The 20,649-nt window shown below is 41.5% G+C and overlaps 1 protein-coding gene across 6 annotated transcripts; it reads right to left on the bottom strand.

The window, feature by feature from the left end:
* Nucleotides 1–114: 114 nt before the first annotated feature.
* On the bottom strand, nt 115–20,396 carry LOC141776492 (casein kinase I-like). 6 transcript variants are annotated; one of them, XM_074650110.1, is made up of 12 exons: nt 20,236–20,396; nt 11,433–12,624; nt 11,156–11,225; nt 9,204–9,352; nt 8,865–9,099; nt 8,555–8,640; nt 8,370–8,454; nt 8,076–8,224; nt 6,822–6,902; nt 2,476–2,582; nt 1,298–1,464; nt 115–1,114 (listed from the first exon to the last, which is right to left on the bottom strand). In XM_074650110.1, the coding sequence occupies exons 2-11, from the start codon at nt 11,745–11,747 to the stop codon at nt 1,410–1,412; spliced, it is 1,332 nt and encodes a 443-aa protein (XP_074506211.1). In that variant the 5' UTR covers nt 11,748–12,624; nt 20,236–20,396; the 3' UTR covers nt 115–1,114; nt 1,298–1,409. The 6 variants fall into 6 exon arrangements, with proteins under 6 accessions (XP_074506211.1, XP_074506209.1, XP_074506210.1 ...); XM_074650108.1 differs by having other exon boundaries at nt 1,324–1,464; XM_074650109.1 differs by having other exon boundaries at nt 1,330–1,464.
* Nucleotides 20,397–20,649: the final 253 nt, after the last annotated feature.

Here is a 20,649-nt window from a genome sequence, read left to right as displayed (position 1 = left end):
AAAGGTTATTATGTGATTTTTGTGATGATGATGATATAAAAAAACGTGTTGCCTACTGAAGCCCTCAAACATGGAAAATATTGTTGATGAAAAAACCCTTAAATAAAGATCAGCTTTTATTTTGTTTGGTTGTTTTTTAATGGAGATATCAGACTTTCCATCCTCCAACCCAGAGAGAAAGAGGAACAAAAAAAAAAAAAATTAAAAATACAAGTTATTAAAAAAAAAAAAACATTTTGAGGAACACACTCCAAACTACTAAACACAAACTTTTTGAACTCAAAAAGACAGAAACAAAAAAAAAAAAATTGTAGACAGTCACCTTTTTAGTTACAAATTAAAACAGGGAAAAGCATAGTTTTCACATAAACGTCTGTTTTAAACGTTTGATTCTGGTGGTTGTGAGGGTTTGTCTTCCTCTTGGGGGGGGGAGGGGTGAATGTGTCTGAGAAGTACACGGAGCTCAATCCGTTGCAGGAAATAGACCAAGCCGCTCAATGTGTACTTCCTTTGACCCGAGGGAATAAAAACTTTATAGACTATGTGCGAGAGCTGCATCTTTTTGTCCATGAAGTCTCTTTACGATGAGCTCGAGAAAGTGTGCAGCGTGTTTGTACATATGTGTGTGTGTGTGTGTTTTGTGTGGTCCGACAGTCTCGATGCTTCCCATCCTTTTGTTGTCCATCTCCACAGAAATACACTCCTCTGAACCAGTCAGTAAGGAAGAACAACAACAACATAGCCAGAAACCAGCTGAATCCAGTCTGTCAGCCAATCAGTCTATCAACTGTGTGTTTGTGGTCACTTGTCCCCCCCCAAGCAGTTTGTGTTGATCCAGTTTCAGTTTGTGACCATAAATACACGAAGACTCCACCGCTGGTACAGCTAGTCCACAGTTAAAGCTCCGAGGTGGAACAGCAAACGCGTTACTGTCTGTCTGCTCATTCCAGAGCAGCGAAAACCAGTAGATCAGCTCAGCAAACATCTTCTGCTGCCCGGTGGTCCAGCCAGTCCAGCCGACCCAAGGTAAACTACAGGACCTCCGACAGCAGAGAATGAGGGTCAGAAGAGAGGGGGGGGACTGAGGGAGAAAGAGAGGGTTATATGAAGAGGGCTAGAGAGAGAGAGAGAGAGAGAGAGAGAGAGAGAGAGAGAGAGAGAGAGAGAGAGAGAGAGAGAGAGAGAGAGAGAGACAGAGAGAGAGAGAGAGAGAGAGAGAGAGAGAGAGAGAGAGAGAGAGACAGGAGAGACAGAGAGAGAGAGAGAGAGAGAGAGAGACAGAGAGAGACAGAGAGACAGAGAGAGAGAGAGAGAGAGAGAGACAGAGACAGAGAGAGAGAGAGAGAGAGAGAGAGAGAGAGAGAGAGAGAGAGAGAAAGCACAAAGAGACCAGGGTTTCTCTCTCGTCTTCATTTGTGTCTCTGGAGAGCTTTCCTCTTCCTCCTCTTGAAGAAACAGCAGCACCTGCAACACACAAAGCATCATTAACAGACATGAAATCAATTGGGATGTGAGAGAGTGATCATTTTTCATTTTCATTTAAAGAAACACAGTAAAATGATTATGGTTTGATTTTTGTGGGGACCAAACAGAGATGTTTTCTTAAAGCGGCAGTAGGCACTATATTTGTGTTGGCATCATTGGGCAAAAATTGCATAATAACCTTTCAGCATATTGTAATTCAAGTGTTCTGAGAGACTTCTGCTCCTCATGGCTCTGTTTTCAGGCTTTAGAAAATCTAACCCGTGACGGGAGACTTTGGCCAATCACAGGTCACTTCAGAGAGAGAGAGCGTTCCTATTGGCTGTTCATTCAACAGAGGCAGCTGTCAATCACGAATCACGAACTCCGATCAGACGGTCAAACTAGGCAGTGCTGATCAAATATGAATCAATATTCTGTTACTGTGATGCCTATTTCTCTCCTCAAATGTTTTCAGAATCATCTTGTAGTGAACTGTTTAGCTGGAAAATGAGAAAGTTTGTGACCTGGCAGTCACGTTGAGATCATTTTGAAAAGTACCGCACACCAGATGGAGATAACTTTCTAATTTTACTTACTCATTGGAGATCAATTAACAACACAAAACAATGACACATATTGTCCAGAAACCCTCACAGGTACTGCATTTAGCATAAAAAACAGCTGTCAGTGTGTTGACTTGACTATGACTTGCCCCAAACTGCATGTGATTATCATAAAGTGGGCATGTCTGTAAAGGGGAGACTCGTGGGTACCCATAGAAGGTGGGGGGAGAGCCTTGTGTCTAGTGACAGCCCATCAGGAGTCCAATGCTGGGAAGCGGCGCATCCCTTCGTGATATAAAAACGCCCCTATGGACACGTACCATAAATCTAAATTTGGATATTTTTGCTGTTAACGGTTAAAAGAAGAGTTGCAGGTGTTGGCGTCCTCTTTAACCTGTGTGTGTGTGTGTGTGTGTGTGTGTGTGTGTGTGTGTGTGTTTGTCCTTACTTGGTATCATCAGCCACCTCCACCTCTGCATTGGCTGTGATTGGTGCGTTGGAGTGTCCTGCAGTGGGGTCGTCTGTATTCAGCTCCCCATTGGTTGAACTCATCACCTGGAGGTGAGAAATGGGGGAGGGATGAGTACAGGCGTGCCAACGTCCGATATTGGTGGGACAACAATTAAAAAAGACTTGCATTACGTCCACACTAAGGCAGATACATCTGAAAACTTATGTGAAAAATGCACCAAAACAACTGAGAGGCAGATAAAAGTCTCTTCTTGTGAGAGCCCAGTTACTGTGCTGAGTCTCAGCTAGTTAAACGTCCATCTGCGTCCTGCTCTCCATCCTCACAGAGGACAAGACTGTTTTCAAATGTAGCCAGCTTAATGTGGACGTGGTCTTAAAAATAGTCCATAAGAGCTGTGACCTCCGGGGAAGCCTCACACCTCCACAGATACAGCCATTGTCAACATTCATTTTGCTGCCATGCAAAATAGCGACACCTCTGCGTCATGACTTAAAACAAAAAGCAACGACGACTTTGTGGCCTTGAAACTGTTTAACTTCACTCTTTAACAGCAGCCGCTCTGATATCATTCATATGCTAGTACAGTCCTGCTGCACCTGTTTTTAGTTCCTTTACACATTTCACCTATTTGACTTTTTCTTTTGAATATTTCCCATCCCTTCAGTGCGCCTGGCATGCCTGAAATGTGTTTTTCTTTTACGCCAAAGCTCACGACCTGAGTGCTCACACTGTACGTGTAAAATAGATCTTGGATCATCTGTGCCATCCTGTCTGCTGAAACGTCTATAAAAAGAAAGAGGCAGCGGCGTAACGTTATATTGACTCGCAGGTGGCGAGGAATGCACAAATACACACACTGTTTGTCGGACACTCGCTAAATTTACGCCGGGCAGACACACAGCTGACAACCTGCTAAACTAAACTAAATGTGCGGTGGAGACTTTTACTGAGAAAGTGGCTGCGTGTCCGCCACATGACACGCAACACCGCTAAGTTAACGCTCCCTCAGACGGGTGATCTGGGGACTCAGTTGTCTGTTGTGCTCATACACTGCAGCTGGCGCACCGCTGCATGCGACGCACAAATCTCGTCGGTTAAGGGTTAATAATCGGTTAACGAGGGTCGGTTATCGGTTAAGAAAATCTTTCCAAATTAGCATCCCTAGTACAGTGTACGCCCAGCTTAGCACAGGAAAACTACTAGTGCTTCAGAATGCATTGAATCCAAATATGATTCGACATGGATTACGTCACATGTAAATACTCAATAAACATCCACTTCACAGCACCACATTCACCTCTGCACCGTGGCTCGATCATGGCCAAGTCAGCACTAGCTGAAAGCCAAACAGTTCAATAAGAGCAGTAGAGAAGCCAGGCCACAACCTTCTGTCCCCTTGCATAAAGTCTCCATTATTTTAATGTGAAAAAGGGCGGAGTAGTTTGAAATAAAACACATTGCCTAACATATGGTGTGTAAACGTAAAGGTATGTAAAACGTGGAAGGTTTAATTTAGAATCTCTATTACAATAGTCCCATGTGAGGGAATTATTGAGTTGTTGTGAGAAAACAGACTTGAGATCAGCCCCTGCGCCGTCTCAGAGAAAGTCATGCAGGCAGACAGACAAGTAGGCAGACAGACAAGAAGCCAGCGGAGCTAACCCGTCCTCTCAGTACCTGGACGGACCCGCCCAGCCTATCAGCAGTGAGATGGGAGCCTAGCAGCTCTCGATTGGTCACTGGAGTGGGCTGCGACTCACTGCCTTTCCCCTCTGGAGACTAGAGGAGCCGATCGCAGGAGAAACGAGGAGGGAGGGAGGGAGGAGGAGGAGGAGGAAGAGGAGGAAGAGGTGGAGGAGGTGGTGGAGGAGGGAAAAGATGAAGAGGACCGGTAAGATGGAAGAGGAGGCTCGCCGTGGAAAGGGGAGGGGACAGGGTGGAAAAGAGAGGAGAGGAGAAGGGAAAGCAGTGAGGAGAGCAGCAGCACGGTGAGGAGGAGAGAAAAGAATGAGGAAAGAGAAAAGAAATAGTGAGTTCAGAGTCAGTATTTGGTGGAGGAGCAACAGGAGGGTGAGCACTCAAGTGTGCGGTACAGTGAGAGTGCACAAGGAGACTCTGCATGTGTGGAGGCCCCATGCAAAAAAGGGGGAAGGAGGTGGTCTATGTTCGTTGGTCCTGTTCAGACCTGGTGTTAACATGTGTCCTCAGTGATCCGATCACAAGTGGACAGCTCTAAGTACAGGTGTGAACGCACTCGAGACGCATTGAGATCGGATCTTTCAGACCACATTCAGAGGTGGTCTGGGCCACATTAAGGACCGCCTACTCTACTGACGTCCTGCTGGGATCAGCGGGTCTCTGCGCTCCTCGTGTGAATAGATAGACAAAGTCCAGCCAATACTTTACACAGGCAATATAACTTAACCATTAACTATCCAGGTGGTACAGGAGAACCTTATTCTAGTCCGTTAAAGGAACAAGTAATATATTCATACTGTATATGTGACTGATTCAGCTTCGCTGTCACGAGGACCGGTACAGCAAATCTTTCCTGCCCAGAGCTATAACCCTCGACAACACCTCACCTCCGTCTAACAGAGAACTCTCAGCTCTATAGTGTCTGTCTCAACCACACTCGCACATTGGTTTACTACCTCATTTCATTTTATTTTGAAGGGACTCTATGTAAGAATCAGAAAGTGCTTGTTAACAGCGACACCTGTGGCCGTTAAGGCAACGAAAGTCAGCGTCCTGTTCCTCGCGCTTGTGCTCGCTCTACATAGACGTGAACGAGCATCGCTCAAAACTATATTTCAGCTGCTTGGCAGTAATGTTAGCTGACCAGACGGAGGTCTCTCCATGAATCAATGCTGATCCTAGTGTTGGCTTTTCCTGCCTCAGCCTCCCGACCGCGGCCGGAGGGAACGGGGGAGACGCCGGAGCTTTGGTCGGAGACGATATCGTTACTCGCTGTGGAGCCCCGCCGTCACTTCACAAGACACGGGAAACCTCTGTTGGTCTGGAGGAGCTGCAGCAGTTATTTCTGCACAAACGTCCACTGAACATTCACTAGATATTCTCAGAGCTAAACTAACTCTTCTGCAGTGTGGAGTGAGCAGCATGCACGTGAGAGTGGAGCGAAATAGCTAGAACGAGCGCGGTGTGTGAGTGAAGGCAAGCAGAGGAGCAGAGTACAGCAGAGACTCCGGTCCTGGAGACCAAAGCTACGGTCTCCCCCGCGTCCTCCAACCGCGGCCAACACTGTTTAACAGACGGGCTTCACTAGATACAACTTTGCGGTTTTGGTGCTTCCGTGTAGTTTGTGTTGGAGTCTCGTCTGACCAGCGTAGCCACACGCGAGCGTGCATGGGACGCCGAACCGCAATGATTTATACGGGTAAGAAGTTACAAACAGTCCCTTTAAGAAAAATTGTAACTTGCACACTTTGCTATTGTATTGTATATAGTATGTTATTGTTATTCTATATTCCTATTTTGTATTTTCTAAGCTAGTGGTAGTAGTCTGGTACATTTATAGTGTATTCTAATATATTCTTTATATTGTGTGTACACTACAGATATTATCTCTAGTGTTTTTTATTATATATTTACTGTCCCTGTGCTTTGTCTGAATAACCTGCTGCTGTAACATCAGAATTTCCCAATTTGGGATCCATCCACTGTATTCAAATGCACCTATCATGCTAATTTTCAGGTTCATACTTGTATTTTGGGTTTAACATGGGTTTACATGCTTTAATGTTCAAAAAACAGAGAGACAACTCTCTCTCCCAATATTTTGAATGTGGCCTGCAGTACCCATTTTAAACCGCTAGCCGTCACTGCTGCATATTGTTCCTTTTAACAGTTTGGATCACCTCTTGCATATTTGCTGCTTTCTTTTAGTGCCGATTATTTGGTGATGATTGATAAAGAAACCGAAGCCAGTTAACCCTGCGACACGGCCAACACGGCTTTGTTTTGCAAGTGGAGCAAACAAGAAAGTGACAAGAGCTGAGGGAGCAGGAGAGTGAAGGAGAGGCAGGGCTGCTTCATGTGTGTGTGTGTGTGTGTGTGTGTGTGTGCGTGTGCGTGTGCGTGTGCGTGTGTGTGTGTGTGTGTGTGTGTGTGTGTGTGTGTGTGTGTGAGGCTGACGTACAGTGTTACTTTTTCACTAGACTGGCACATACGTGTTTTTTTAAGCTGGTATTGACAGTTTGGCAAATATATACAGAATCTCTCTCAAATACTCAGACTGTAATAAATCATGTGAATGTGCAACACGTGCATCATGTTGCATTATTTGTTCAGAGTGAGTGTACCTGGTTTTTGGTCTGCGGTGCTTTCTCTCGGTTGCTCGTCTGAAGTGGAGTCTCGCTGGCCACCGGACCAATAGGAGTGGGCTAAACACACAGGAAGTGGGATCATCAACATGGGATCAGAGTGAGGAAATGCACATTTGGTTACATGACGTTTCTTTACATCCTATTATTGATCTTGATGGATAACGCTGTCGTACACTAGAGGCCCCCCCCTACAATAAACTATTATGTTGCCATTTAAATACTGATGTAGAAGCGTGAGAGCGATGACGCTGAATGTTGCAGCATTGTGAACAACTCAAAGTTCAAAACCTCACCGCTGAACTCAAAGCTCACGTTATTTCAACTTCATTATTGTCTGTTGAACTCACTCAAAAGTGAGTAAATTCAGATTACACTTCACAAAGAATGGAGGAGGAAGTGTCTTTCACTTTTTGGAGATAAGAGAAATTAATATCAAGGCTGTCAATCAATTAAAATAGTTAATTGCGATTCATTTTTATCAGTTAAAAATGTACCTTAAAGGGAGATTTGTGAAGTATTTAATACTCTTATCAACATGGAAGTGGGCAAATATGCTGCTTTATGCAAATGTATGTATATATTTATTATTGTAAATCAATTAACAACACAAAACAATGACAGATATTGTCCAGAAACCCTCACAGGTACTGCATTTAGCATAAAACAATATGCTCACATCATAACATGTCAAACTGCAGCCCAACAGGCAACAACAGCTGTCAGTGTGTCAGTGTGCTGACTTGACTATGACTTGACCCCAAACTGCATGTGATTATCATAAAGTGGGCATGTCTGTAAAGGGGAGACTCGTGGGTACCCATAGAACCCATTTACATTCACATATCTTGAGGTCAGAGGTCAAGGGACCCCTTTAAAAATGACAGTTTTTCCAGTTTTCGCCAAAATTTGTCGTAAGTCTGGAGCGTTATTTGGCCTCCTCAGCGACGAGGTAGTCTGACATGGTTGGTACCAATGGATTCATCAGGTTTTCTAATTTCATATGATCAAAGTATCTTCACTCCAGCTTTAAAACTGAGCCCGCTAAAACCTACAAGTTATGCGTAAATGCGTTAAAGAAAACGTTAAAACAAATGTATTATTGCTTTAGCGGCCCTAAATAATAGCACGCCTACTTTATCACTTCCTGTTTACACAGTAGATCAGCCATATGATTATGTGTCACTCTTTGAGTTCAGCTCAGACAGCACAAAACACCCGCTCCACACTAACCAGTGGCTTTCCAGTCCAGTCGTACTGGTAGTCGAAGATGTATCCGTTTCTGTCAAAGAGGTCCGTAAAGAGTTTCCTCAGGTAGTCGTAATCCGGCTTCTCGAAGAAGTCCAGGCGACGCACGTACCGCAGGTAGGTGGCCATTTCTTCTGTTGCATACACACAGGCACCAAACCCACGCACACACAGAGAAACACACACAAGATTTGATCAACATATGCTAACCTGATCATTTATGCAACAGCTGTGCAGAAACACTTTTTGTTTTGTTTGTTGAAGCGTGTGTATACGAACCTGGGAAGCTTTCACAGAGGACCTCTATCGGTGTGTCTCTCTTGGTGTCTCCGATCTTCTGATAACGTTCTTTCAGAGTGTCAGCCTAATGAAGACAGAGACACGGTGGAATTTATTCACAGAGGTGATGAAGGGGGGGAAAACAAAACAAAACACACAGGACGGCTGGTCGACTGCCTCCTCACCTTGAGCCCCTGCCAGGGTAGGCTGCCTCGCAGGAAGTACATGAACATGTGGCCCAGAGCTTCCAGGTCATCCCGCCTGCTTTGCTCTGAAACACAGAACAACAACAAAGGCTTTAAATTGCTCTCAGTCAGGACAGATGAATGTTGTCAAGGCAAACTATGTGTTGAGCACGCCTGCAAACTCAAGTGGGATGAAAAAGGGAAACAGTTCTTACAAAGCCTTAGACATCTACGGGTGATATGGTATGGATCTATGATTTGCGTTAAGAGTGGTACATGTGTGCACATGTAGCATGAGGGAGCAGCTCACCTTTCCCCAGATGTGTATTGATGCTCATATATCGAGCAGTTCCAGTCAGACTCTTGTGTTCTCTGTATGGGATGTGTTTCTTGGTCTCTGGGTCTATGTATTCTTTCGCCAGGCCAAAGTCTATGATGTGGATGGTGTGTTGCCGTTTGGAGCCGGGTCGGCCCACCAGGAAGTTCTCAGGCTTCACGTCTCGATAGATCAGGCTTCTGGTGTGGACAAACTCCATGCGGGTTATCTAAGGAGCAAAATAAAAGGCAGCGCTAAGTAATCCAAAAATAAACTACAAGTGTTTTTGAGATAAAAAAAAATAAAAATAGATTTTATATGTGTTTGTCTTACCAGTTGTATGGCTATCATGAGTACAGTCTTTAGAGAGAAGGTCCGGTCACAGAGGTCAAACAGATCTTCTAAGCTGGGTCCCAGTAGCTCCAGAACCATAGCATTGTATTTACCACACGGTCCAAAGTAAAACACCTGGGGTACGCCCTCTGGATGAACAGATAAAGAAAGGACAGTCAGAACAGGAGCTGGACACATTTCAGTGAAAAATCAAAACAGCATAGTATTGCGATATTTCGCGTGGCAATATTGTATCGATACACAGACGTCAAATATCAATCTTGTGTTATATAAACTATTAACTGCTTAACAATCCGACAGTCCGCCGTCGGGTCTGAATGCTAGTCTGTCGTTCAGAGGTGGTAGCGGGCTCAGTCTTAAAGCTAGAGTGAAGATACTGGTATCATATCAAACTAGGAAACCTAAGAAAATCAATGTCATGTTAGCTTGTCGGGAAGAACACTAGAAAAACTAGGAAAAACTGGCATGGCCAAATTTCAAACCTCTGACCTCAAGATATGTGAATGAAAACTCTGGAAAACTGAAAACTGTATCTTATTAGATGAAACAGATGTTGACAAACTGCATAATTTGCAGTTAAAAAAATATATCTTACAGTATATCGCAATACTCAGCATATCGCAAAATGTTTAAAATCGCAGTAAGATTGTATCGTGAGAATAGCGTTCCCACCCCTAATAAACACCATACATTGATCAGTGATATCGGTGAGGTGAAGCGCCTGCGCAGAGTCTGAAACAACTCATACTGGTTGGTCTGGGTGTCGGCACAGTGAGGGGGGGGGGACAGCATGAACCTCCCGGGTGTTGTAGTGGAAAGAAAGTGTGAAGCAATGGCTGCGGTCGAAAAGTCTTTTCAGGAAGGTTCCTAGCGGAGTGAAATGACCCGGAAGTATCTCAGTAGCAGCCGTGATAAGAGCTGTTTGAATCCTCTAAATGTTAAGGAAAGGTGCTTCAATGCTTCCTTTCTTATCTCCTTTAGCGTAGGATACACCGGAGCATCCTTTACCAAAAGGAAAGGAGATAATGCCGTCCCACAATTCCTTGCGGCCGAAGCGACGCACCATTCTGCGCATCAATTGGGATTCATGTTGATGAATATGAGTGGACAGTGACAACTATTTAGTTTGACCGTACTTTTAATTGTTTTGAACGTGTAACAAATACCTAAGTAAAAGACAAAACAAGAATAACATATAAAATGAACAGTAAACATATAGCAAACAATTAACAAATAATCAACATAAATAAATATTAAATGTCTGAAAAGGAGAAGGAAGAAGTACAGCCTACACATATGGTCCTAAACTCCTTCTCCATAACTCCAATAATTAACTCAATATATCATATATATCCTTTTTTATTTCCATTCCAACCTTGGTAATGAAGTGATACTTTTCACCGGTTGTCCACGTTAGGTCAGATAGTCATTTATTATATGTTGATGTAGAGTGTAGCAGCAGAAGGACCTGTCGTATCTCTCTCTAACACCGTCTTAGACCATCTTCAGAACATTGTAGTTTTGGTAGTCGCGCAGTCGGATTCTTTTAACACCACGGTTGTCTTTTCCTAAGTAATCTGAATTCTTCTTCACATCTTTCCTTGACCTCATGTTTTCCATCGAGGTCGAGGAAAAGTGGTTCGGAAAGGACGTCATTTTTTTAACTTTTCGACCGCAGCCCATGTCTGTACACAGAGGTAGAACATAGCTGTCTACACCCTCCCCAGGTCTGCAGGGCATAAGGAAACGGGCGTACCAAATTGGGCAGAAAGTATGCTAAGAGCAAAAAAGACATAGCTTAAAAAGTCTTATTTGCTAGCTGGCATTAGTGCTAACTTCATTATAAATGTTGGTAACATGCAAACCATTCCATTAAAGCTCGGCTAACTCTCCCAGTAGAAAGCCTGACGGAAAGGGACAGGGGTTCTCACCTGAGCTTCCCAGCTGTTTGTAGAAGCGATATTCTAGGTGGAGCTGTGGCGCCCGCGACTTGATTGGCTCCTACAAAAGGAGGATTATGTTTGAATTAGAATATTATTATTTTTTTGTCACACAATAGAGGTAGTATAATTCATATTTTTTCTGACAATACTGCCATATTCAGGGTGATCAAAACACAAACGTTTTTTTAATTTGTCTGAAATATGGATTCATAATTCTCAACACAAATAAAGTGTGCTGCACTACAATACTGTAATAATTTTTTACCAGTTTGATAGCCACGTATTCGTTGGTGTACAGGTTCTTTCCAAGTCGCAGCTCTCCAAAGTTCCCACAGCCGATCTTCTTTCCGACCCGGAAGTTTGGTCCGACCATCAGAACCCCGGAGTTGGAGCTGGCACCCCGGCCACTGTGCCCTGATCGACTCCCCGTCTTCCCGGGCATCCTCTTCCCCTCCTCTGTCTCCCCCTTCCCTCCACCTCCTCCACCTGCACCACCACCACCACCACCACCTCCTCCTCCTCCTCCACCGCCACCACCTCCTCCTCCTCCTCCCCCTACTCCCCGCTTGTCAAAGTCCATCAGTTTGTGGTAGCCTGGCCTCTCCACGGTTAAGCCGATTCCATGCAACCAAATGCAACTACCAAAAACAACTGCCCAGCGGCTCGACTGTCAGACGTTCAGGGTGGTCTAGGCAGGGCCAAAGTGTGAATTAAAGTGGGCTTGAGGTTTGAATTTAAAGAGGGCAGGGACTGAGCTGTGGTGGGACAGATGTGCGATGAATTCAAAGGAAAGAAGTGGATATCATAAAGGACGAGAGCCGAGTTAGGCAGAGAGAAAGAGTGCTTAGTACGACAAAAAAAGTGAGGAGGGCTGATGAGGGCGAAAGAAAGCTGATGATTGTTGGGGTGGGGGTGGATAGATGGCTAAATGAAAGAGAAATGAAGAGATGACGGGGTAAGGGGGCACCACTACCAGCTAGTTTATACCCCCTTGAAGGGGGCCAGAGATGGTGATGGAGGGGAAGAGGATAATGGCCTGATCAGTCACCATACGTGGTTAGCCATATGCTAACATGCTATATGAAACTGCGAAGCTATGCTAGCTTCAGGCTCAGACATACCAGTCCACCATGACAACAGCCTGCTGTCAGTACAACACCCATGCACCCCAACCCCACTGCAGACTTTGACCGCAGGACTGTGTTGAGTTTATCAAAAACTAGTCCAGAGGTACCCCCTTTCTTACATCTGGTATTCGGGTAAATACTTTAGGCGTGTGATTTATTGCCATAGGTCTTGGCTAGTTGGTTTTAGAGCATGAGATCCTATAAACGCTGGATGTCTGTACTCATCCACTGGTAATCTGTCACACAGCTGCTTAGTCCTACAGAACACCAGGCGAAGCTTTGGCCTCCGGGTGTGAGGGATGCTGTGTGCCGGATGTTTCAACGTACCACCTGAAAGACAGAAGAAGAAGATTAGATTCAAATGATTTCATGAAAGCTGAACCATATTTAAATACTTCATGCATAACACAATACTTTCTAAGGATGTCACAATAACAAAATCAATACCAAAACTCCACGATTCTCGATATCAAATTCAATACCACAGTAAAAAACAAAACAATAAATCCCATGTACTTCAACATACACTCCTTTATTTCAGTTTGCACGTTTGTTTTGCGAATTTATTATTAATCCTTGATGATCTGCCTCAACGTTCTCACCAAAAACTCAATTTTACAAGATTACATTTGAACACATGATAACGTTATAATTTTCCCTTTGTCCATTTTTACTGAACAGAGCTTGAACACATCATAATGTGCCCTCTGTACGTCAGCTGTTAGCTCCGTTATTTAGCCAAGCAGGACTGTGCTGCCCACCGGCTGCTAACAGCTAATGCCGGGTACACACTACACAAGAACCGAGCTGATTTTGGGCCCGATTCCCTCCCCTCGACAATCGTCAGCAAAGCATCGTTTTTTTGTTAGTTCTGAAGATTATATTTCCAGATATTCCTGTGGTGTGAGGTATGTTAAGAGTGTTTTTTACATCCCCCGATCGGCTCGGAAGTCCATCCTTGCCGCACCGATTTCAAATCGTAAATATTAAACATGTACAATATTTACTGTCGGATATCCTGTTGTGTGTGGGGAACCCCGAGGACAGCCGATGACGCAGTCACAATAGACAATTGAGAACAAGTTGACTGAAGCGGAAGGACAACCACCGCCGTCATGGCGGCCGTGGCTAATGCATGAGCTAATGCAAAACGTGAAGCATAAAGTAGTAGTAAGGTGGAGCTCAGAAATGGAGGACCAACTTGTTGATTTGTAGCAACAACACGAGTGTTTAACGTGTCTCCGTGACTTCATCCAGCCATCCTTCGTGAATTTTCAGTACAAAGTAAAAACTAACATCGCTAATTCTTCCTGCCCGTCATCCAACATACATGTTTACACTAAAGTCACGTTTGATCGCGAGAGATTTACTGTTTTGAGTCGGGACTCTTGTTATTCATGAATGAATCTGTACTATAGGAACTAATCTGTTAAATTTAACATAACATGTCGTTATGTGTGGGGACGAGTACCGGCGTCATTTCTCGTGACACCTCTAGTACTTTTCAGACAACACAGATCCATCATTATTAGGCTTCCTGAAGCATTTCAGCTCAAAAGTAAAATGACAAATTGCTTCTATAGCCTATGAACTGGCCTATTTAAATAAGGCTACTATAACAAATCAATTGGACAAAATTATAATGGCATTCAATTTGGTGTAGGGAGCAGAAGGTATGGTTTGGACAAGTTGGCAGTAAACTCATTCCCTAGATTTTGAAAATATAATTAAATCATTTTTTGCATTCAGTTAACATTTTGGAAATTGAAATGTTTTTATTTTAAAATCTATAGTAGAAACCAACTGACAGCATTTGGCCTTCCTAACAGAAAAACCAGGCCAGATCTTCCTCCAGGAGGACAGGACATGTTCTCTGGTGTTTCTGATTTCCTCTTCTAATAATAACACTCATCCTGGCTTCTCCCATTCCTTCCTCCTCTCCTCTCAGTTTTCCTCTGCACTCCATTTTCCTTTTACATCCAATCAATCCCTCCACCTCTTCCTGCTCTCCATGCTGTAACAGGCTGGTAAATGGCAATGCATGTGTTTATACTCTATTAGGGCTGTCAATCCATTCAAACATTTAATCACAATTAATCGCACAATTGTCCATTGTTAATCGCGATTAAATGCAATTTTTTTATCTGTTCAAAATGAACCTTAAATACAGATTTGTCAAGTACTTAATCCTCTTATCATCATGGGAGTGGGCAAATAGGTTTGCTTTATGCAAATGTATGCATATATTTATATTCCAACAACATTTCTTTCCGCCATCAACCATGGAAGAAATAACCACTGTTGCAGCTTTGTACATGTTGTGGAAGTTCCAAATATGTCAGAAAACCAAACCACCGTCATGTCTGGGTTTATAACATCACCCGGCGGCGAGCTGTATTCACATGCAGTGTTATTGCAATGAATGTATCTAGCAAGCCACACGTCTCTATACACAAAATAAACAGATTATGCTGTGATTTAATTGCAATAAATGGATCAAAAGGATGCCGAAATAACTACCAAATAATGCCGATTTATAAAAAGTCTGAATTCATGCTCTGTCAGGTCTGTCCGCAAGACGACAAGTAAACAACTTTTAAAATGGTTGTTTTCTGAACAGAGTTTGGATGGATCAGTGCCAGGCTATGCAGCTACTCAATCAACATTCAAGATAAAGTCATCTAGGCATAGATACGGCAGCGACGTTGTTGTTTATACCATAGGCGGTCTGTGGGTTATACACATACATTTATACAAAGAGTTTGGTCCAGATACGATGTACTATCGTAGCTCTGGGTGACCACAGACGGCTACAGTATTTTTTCCTCCGTTTCTGATTCAGCGTCAGTGACGACAGGGGGAGGATCGCAACGCTGATAGGCTTTCGCGACACAGCGTCACGCAAATTTCTCGATTGAGTTTAAATATTTCAACTCCCTTCGCGTGTTCGCGGTGCGTCATGCGCGCCATTCACTTGCTCTTTGTGTGACTGCCCCATTACAAACAATACTTACAGTACGGTCTAGTCAGATAATGACGTTCTGATTTCATCACCCCCCCCCCCCCCAAGGATATTTGTAGCCAATAACAGTCGCTGAATGCCTTTAAAAAATAAAAAAAAGAGGTTGATGCCGATACCGTCCTATGAACACAGTGATTCAGAGGGACTTCTGAGCTACAACAACAACTTCAACTACAGTGCAGCTGCATCAACTCTTTGCCTGAGAACTTGAATCTGTTGTTTATGTGGGAACCGTGCTCAGCCGAGTTTAACACATGAGGGAATTAGCAAACGGCTTTGAAAGACTTGCTCAAATCAGACTCCACAATAACATTTAACAGCATTTTGCCTTGACTGAAGTTAGACCTATGCCTGTAATTACATCCGCTTTAGCAGGTCAAACACTGTTTTTTTCCTCCCACAGAGGCCTCTGTCAGATTAAGCAACTCACAGCAAAAATCAATGCTACCGTATAGGCCATATGAGAGAGGGTTAGGCCTGCGCAAAGCGAGAGGCAACATCACTCCCACACACTATCTTTGGCCTCAGCTAAAAGAAGAGCTTGCAACTCTTGCATGAATACAATCTAAAAAGACGGAGGCCTTTGCACGTTGGTTTGAGCAAGTCGTCTTTGGTAAAAAACGGTACCAAAGCTGGTTATTATTTAATGCTTTCGCCTGTGCCTGATATTTATATCTTTGAACAAACTCTATCATGTAGTTAATTGGGAAATATGTTTTTGAATAGCTTGGCATCAAAACTAATTTATTTTTAGGTACACATAAAACACCAACTTTAAATGTTTCTTTGACCCCCAGCGCTTTATTTCTGCATCCCTTTCCCAACAACAACTGATGATGTCTTAACATGTACTTTCAGGGTATACACTGGTAACTATAATCGCAAACATACTTAATTTATTTTTCAAAATATGTAAAGCAAAATAGGTTATGACAATAGTATCTCTTAGACACCAATTTTGCTATCCTGAGTCCTAGTAAACAATGTTTTGGATCCTCTCTTGTTGTACAACATCAAGCTGAGCAGTGACAGTAAAGTAGTTTACTACACCCACTAACCTGCATGCAGCCTCACACCCAATAGTATCCACCACACACTGCACGCCACGGGCTACAGACCTGACCTCAATTACTAAGCAACTAGGACAACAGATTCAACAGATTCTCCCCCAAGAAGACAAATCTGATGCACGGGAACTGTTTCTTAGATATGCCGATTAAAATAAAACATCTGCCCGGAGCCTCGGTATCAGGACCTAATACACCATCTGCTTGTGTTCTTAAAAGATTTTTGTAAGTGTTTTTTTTTTTTATTATCGATAACCGAAAATTAGATTCATACAGTAATCTACTGACAATGCAAACACATGAGGGGGAAATTAATTTGCAGGGGGGTGATATACGTGCTGCGACTTTTCTGTGTGCACTGCCTCAATTTTTTTTAATATCATATATGAATCAATATTCTGTTACTGTAATGCCTATTTCTCTCCTCAAATGTTTTCAGAAACATCTTGTAGTGCACTGTTTAGCTGTAAAATATAAAGTTTGTGACGCGGCAGCCATGTTAAGATCTGCTGAGGATATACTAAGCACCGCCCACATGGTTGGAGCACAGCCAATAGGAACGCTCTCTCTCTCCCTGAAATGACCTGTGATTGGTCAAAGTCTTCCGTCACGGGCTAGATTTTTTTAAAGCCTAAAAACAGAGCCATGAGGACAGAGTTGCCAAGTCAGCTTATTATAAGCGATTTCTACCTGCACTTGTAAACAGTAGTGATTTTACGTGCTGTGCCGAGGCTTCGGAGCGTGTATCGAGTAATCCAGGAAGTTTTCCGCGATGCGCGTATCGAGGCTTGTATCGTTTTAGACTAATGACGTCATCGATGGCGTTCGAAGCCTCGCTGCCCGGCCATACCGCGTGACTGGTTCAGGAAGTGATTCAGATCTTCACAGGTTGAACCAATGCCACTTTCCAGAAGTGACACAGAACACCAATATTACTCCTCCTACCATTATTATATTACACTACACTACAATACAATTATTGACCAAAGGATTGGTTTACACACATAAGGTGCATTACTCACAAAACAATTACAGTTTATTATACATGTATGTTATATACTCATAATATACTTACTAGAAAATAGCCATTATATTATATATTATATAGATATAAATGTATTACATGGTAATATTTTTTTTCTATTGTTTATAGTCAATCCCAACAGCCTTTACTGGCGCTAAATACAGTATATCCCAGATAACATGTTTAAGATCGTATCTCAGTTATACACTTACTTTACACTATACATCCTATATAACACTTACTTTACACTATACATCCTATATACAACTTACTTTACACTATACATCCTATATACAACTTACTTCACACTATACATCCTATATACACTTACTTTACATCCTATATACACTTACTTTACACTATACATCCTATATACCACTTACTTTACACTATACATCCTATATACATTTACTTTACATCCTATATACACTTACTTTACACTATACATCCTATATACACTTACTTTACACTATACATCCTATATAACACTTACTTTACACTATACATCCTATATACAACTTACTTTACACAATGCATCCTATATACACTTACTCTACATTATACATCCTATATACCTCTTACTTTACACTATACATCCTATATACTTTACACTATACATCCTATATACTTTACACTATACATCCTATATACACTTACTTTACACTATACATCCTATATACTTTACTCTATATATCCTATAATGTTTTTTTAAATGTATAAAATGACCTGCCAACATGACTGAATCAGGCCACTTCAAAAACATGTTCTACAAATGAATACATTTTGAAACTGCCAAAAAGCAGTAATTTGAAAAAGAAAGGAAACACTGATGATATTTCATGACATTAGTCATTAAACGCAGTTTGGCCGAACCTTAAAGGCGTTTTAATCCCACTAACACTGAAACTGGACCACAGTAGTTTGTGTGCGAGTGTTTTGGCCTCTCGGTGTAGCCTGACAGCGTTAGCTTCATTAGCTTCATTCAACCAGCTCAGTTATGATAAAGCTGGAGAAACGGAGGCGAGCAAAACAACCGCAACAGTCACGATGTGTACTGAATGCTGTGGCGTGTGAACTCGCTGCCTAGCTAGCGTTTACCAGCCTCTGTGGTCGTTAGCAGGACGTAGCCTGAAAGAAGCTAGCATGCTAACTAGCTAGCATGCTAACCAAGGCCTATGGAAAGGACGGACACAGGTCTTGTATATTTTGCGCATGCGCAGTGTAACTGAAGCTTGCTTAACACTTTCCTGTTTCTGCTGCTGCCTTTTAATAAACCACATAATAATCTTATACTGAATAAAGTCAACTTTATGAGAAAAAGGGGTCATAATATTACGAGAATAAAGTCATAACTTAATGAGAAAAAAAGTTGTAACATTACGAGAATAAGTCATAATATTACGAGAAAAAAGTCGTAATATTATGAGAATAAAGTCATAATATTACCATAATAAGGTCATAGGTTTACGAGAAAAAGAAAGTTGTAATATTATGAGAATAAAGTCATAATATTACCATAATAAGGTCATAGGTTTACGAGAAAAAGAAAGTTGTAATATTATGAGAATAAAGTCATAATATTACGAGAATAAAGTCGTAATATTATGAGAATAAAGTCATAATATTACGAGAATAAAGTCATAATTTAATGAGAAAAAAGTTGTAATATTACAAGGATAAAGTCATAACTTAATGAGAAAAAAGTCATAATATTACGAAAATAAAGTCATAACTTAATGAGAAAAAAGTTGTAATATTACGAGGATAAAGTCATAACTTAATGAGAAAAAAATCATAATATTATGAGAATAAAGTCATAACTTAATGAGAAAAAAGTAATAATATTACGAGGATAAAGTCAGAACTTAATGTGAAAAAAAGTTGTAATATTACAAGGATAAAGTCATAACTTAATGAGAAAAAAATCATAATATTACGAGGATAAAGTCATAACTTAATGAGAAAAAAAGTTGTAATAATACAGGGATAAACCTATCGTAATATTATGACTTAATTCTCATAATATTACGACTTTATTCTCATAATATTACAACTTTCTTTTTCTCGTAAACCTATGGACTTTATTCTCATAATATTACGACTTTATTCTCATAATATTATGACTTTATTATCATAATATTATGACTTTATTATCATAATATTATGACTTTATCCTCATAATACAACTTTTTTTTCTCGTAAACCTATGACTTTATTATCATAATATTACGACTTTATTATCATAATATTATGACTTTATTCTCGTAATATTATGACTTTATTCTCATAATATTACAACTTTCTTTTTCTCGTAAACCTATGGACTTTATTCTCATAATATTATGACTTTATTCTCATAATATTACGACTTTATTCTCATAATATTATGACTTTATTATCATAATATTATGACTTTATCCTCATAATACAACTTTTTTTTCTCGTAAACCTATGACTTTATTATCATAATATTACGACTTTATTATCATAATATTACAAAAAAATTTCCTCGTAAACCTATGACTTTATTATCATAATATTACGACTTTATTCTCGAAATAATAACAATAAAGCTGTCTTGCTTTGCTTGGCTCAATCTCAGCGAGGGCTAGACCGGATTCTACTGCGCATGCGCTATGCCCACCCAGGAAAAAATATGACGCAGTGTCCTAGCCTGCTTTTATAGGCCTTGATGCTAACTAGCTAACATGCTAACTAGCGAGCTAACGCTGAATTTCTGCCCACACACACACACAGTCATTCATAAACACACACACACAGCTGATTTTAACACATTTCTGCAAAAGTTTAAAGAAGACATTACGTACCTAAACAGGTTATCTTTCTATTCTCGGAGTGATTTGTTATCTTATTGTCTTTCTTCGTCTGGTTTTGCTGCTCATGTTCTGGGATGTTTTTTGGGCTAACCAGCTGAAAAAGCCTCGCCAGTGACTCGTTACGTAATTTGCGTAAGATGCGGAGCGGCGCGGCGCAGTGAACGTAAGCGGCTGACGTAAACGTGCTTTGAAGAATACCGGACAGAAAATCTGCGGATGCGTGTGTTTGTGTGAGTGTACGTAAGAGACGTCACGCACGCTGTGATTTGTGGAGAAGAGTTTGTTATTATTCTCACCATGAAGCGACTCAATGTAATAACTTATATGTAATAATAAAAGCTTTTTTTTTTTTTTTCTAAAATGTATACTTTATTTTTTCATTAAGTACACTAGAGAAAGCAACTT

This window comes from Sebastes fasciatus, chromosome 11, assembly GCF_043250625.1.
Source record: "Sebastes fasciatus isolate fSebFas1 chromosome 11, fSebFas1.pri, whole genome shotgun sequence".
NCBI lineage: Eukaryota > Metazoa > Chordata > Actinopteri > Perciformes > Sebastidae > Sebastes > Sebastes fasciatus.
This window is presented reverse-complemented; position numbering and strand designations above follow the sequence as displayed.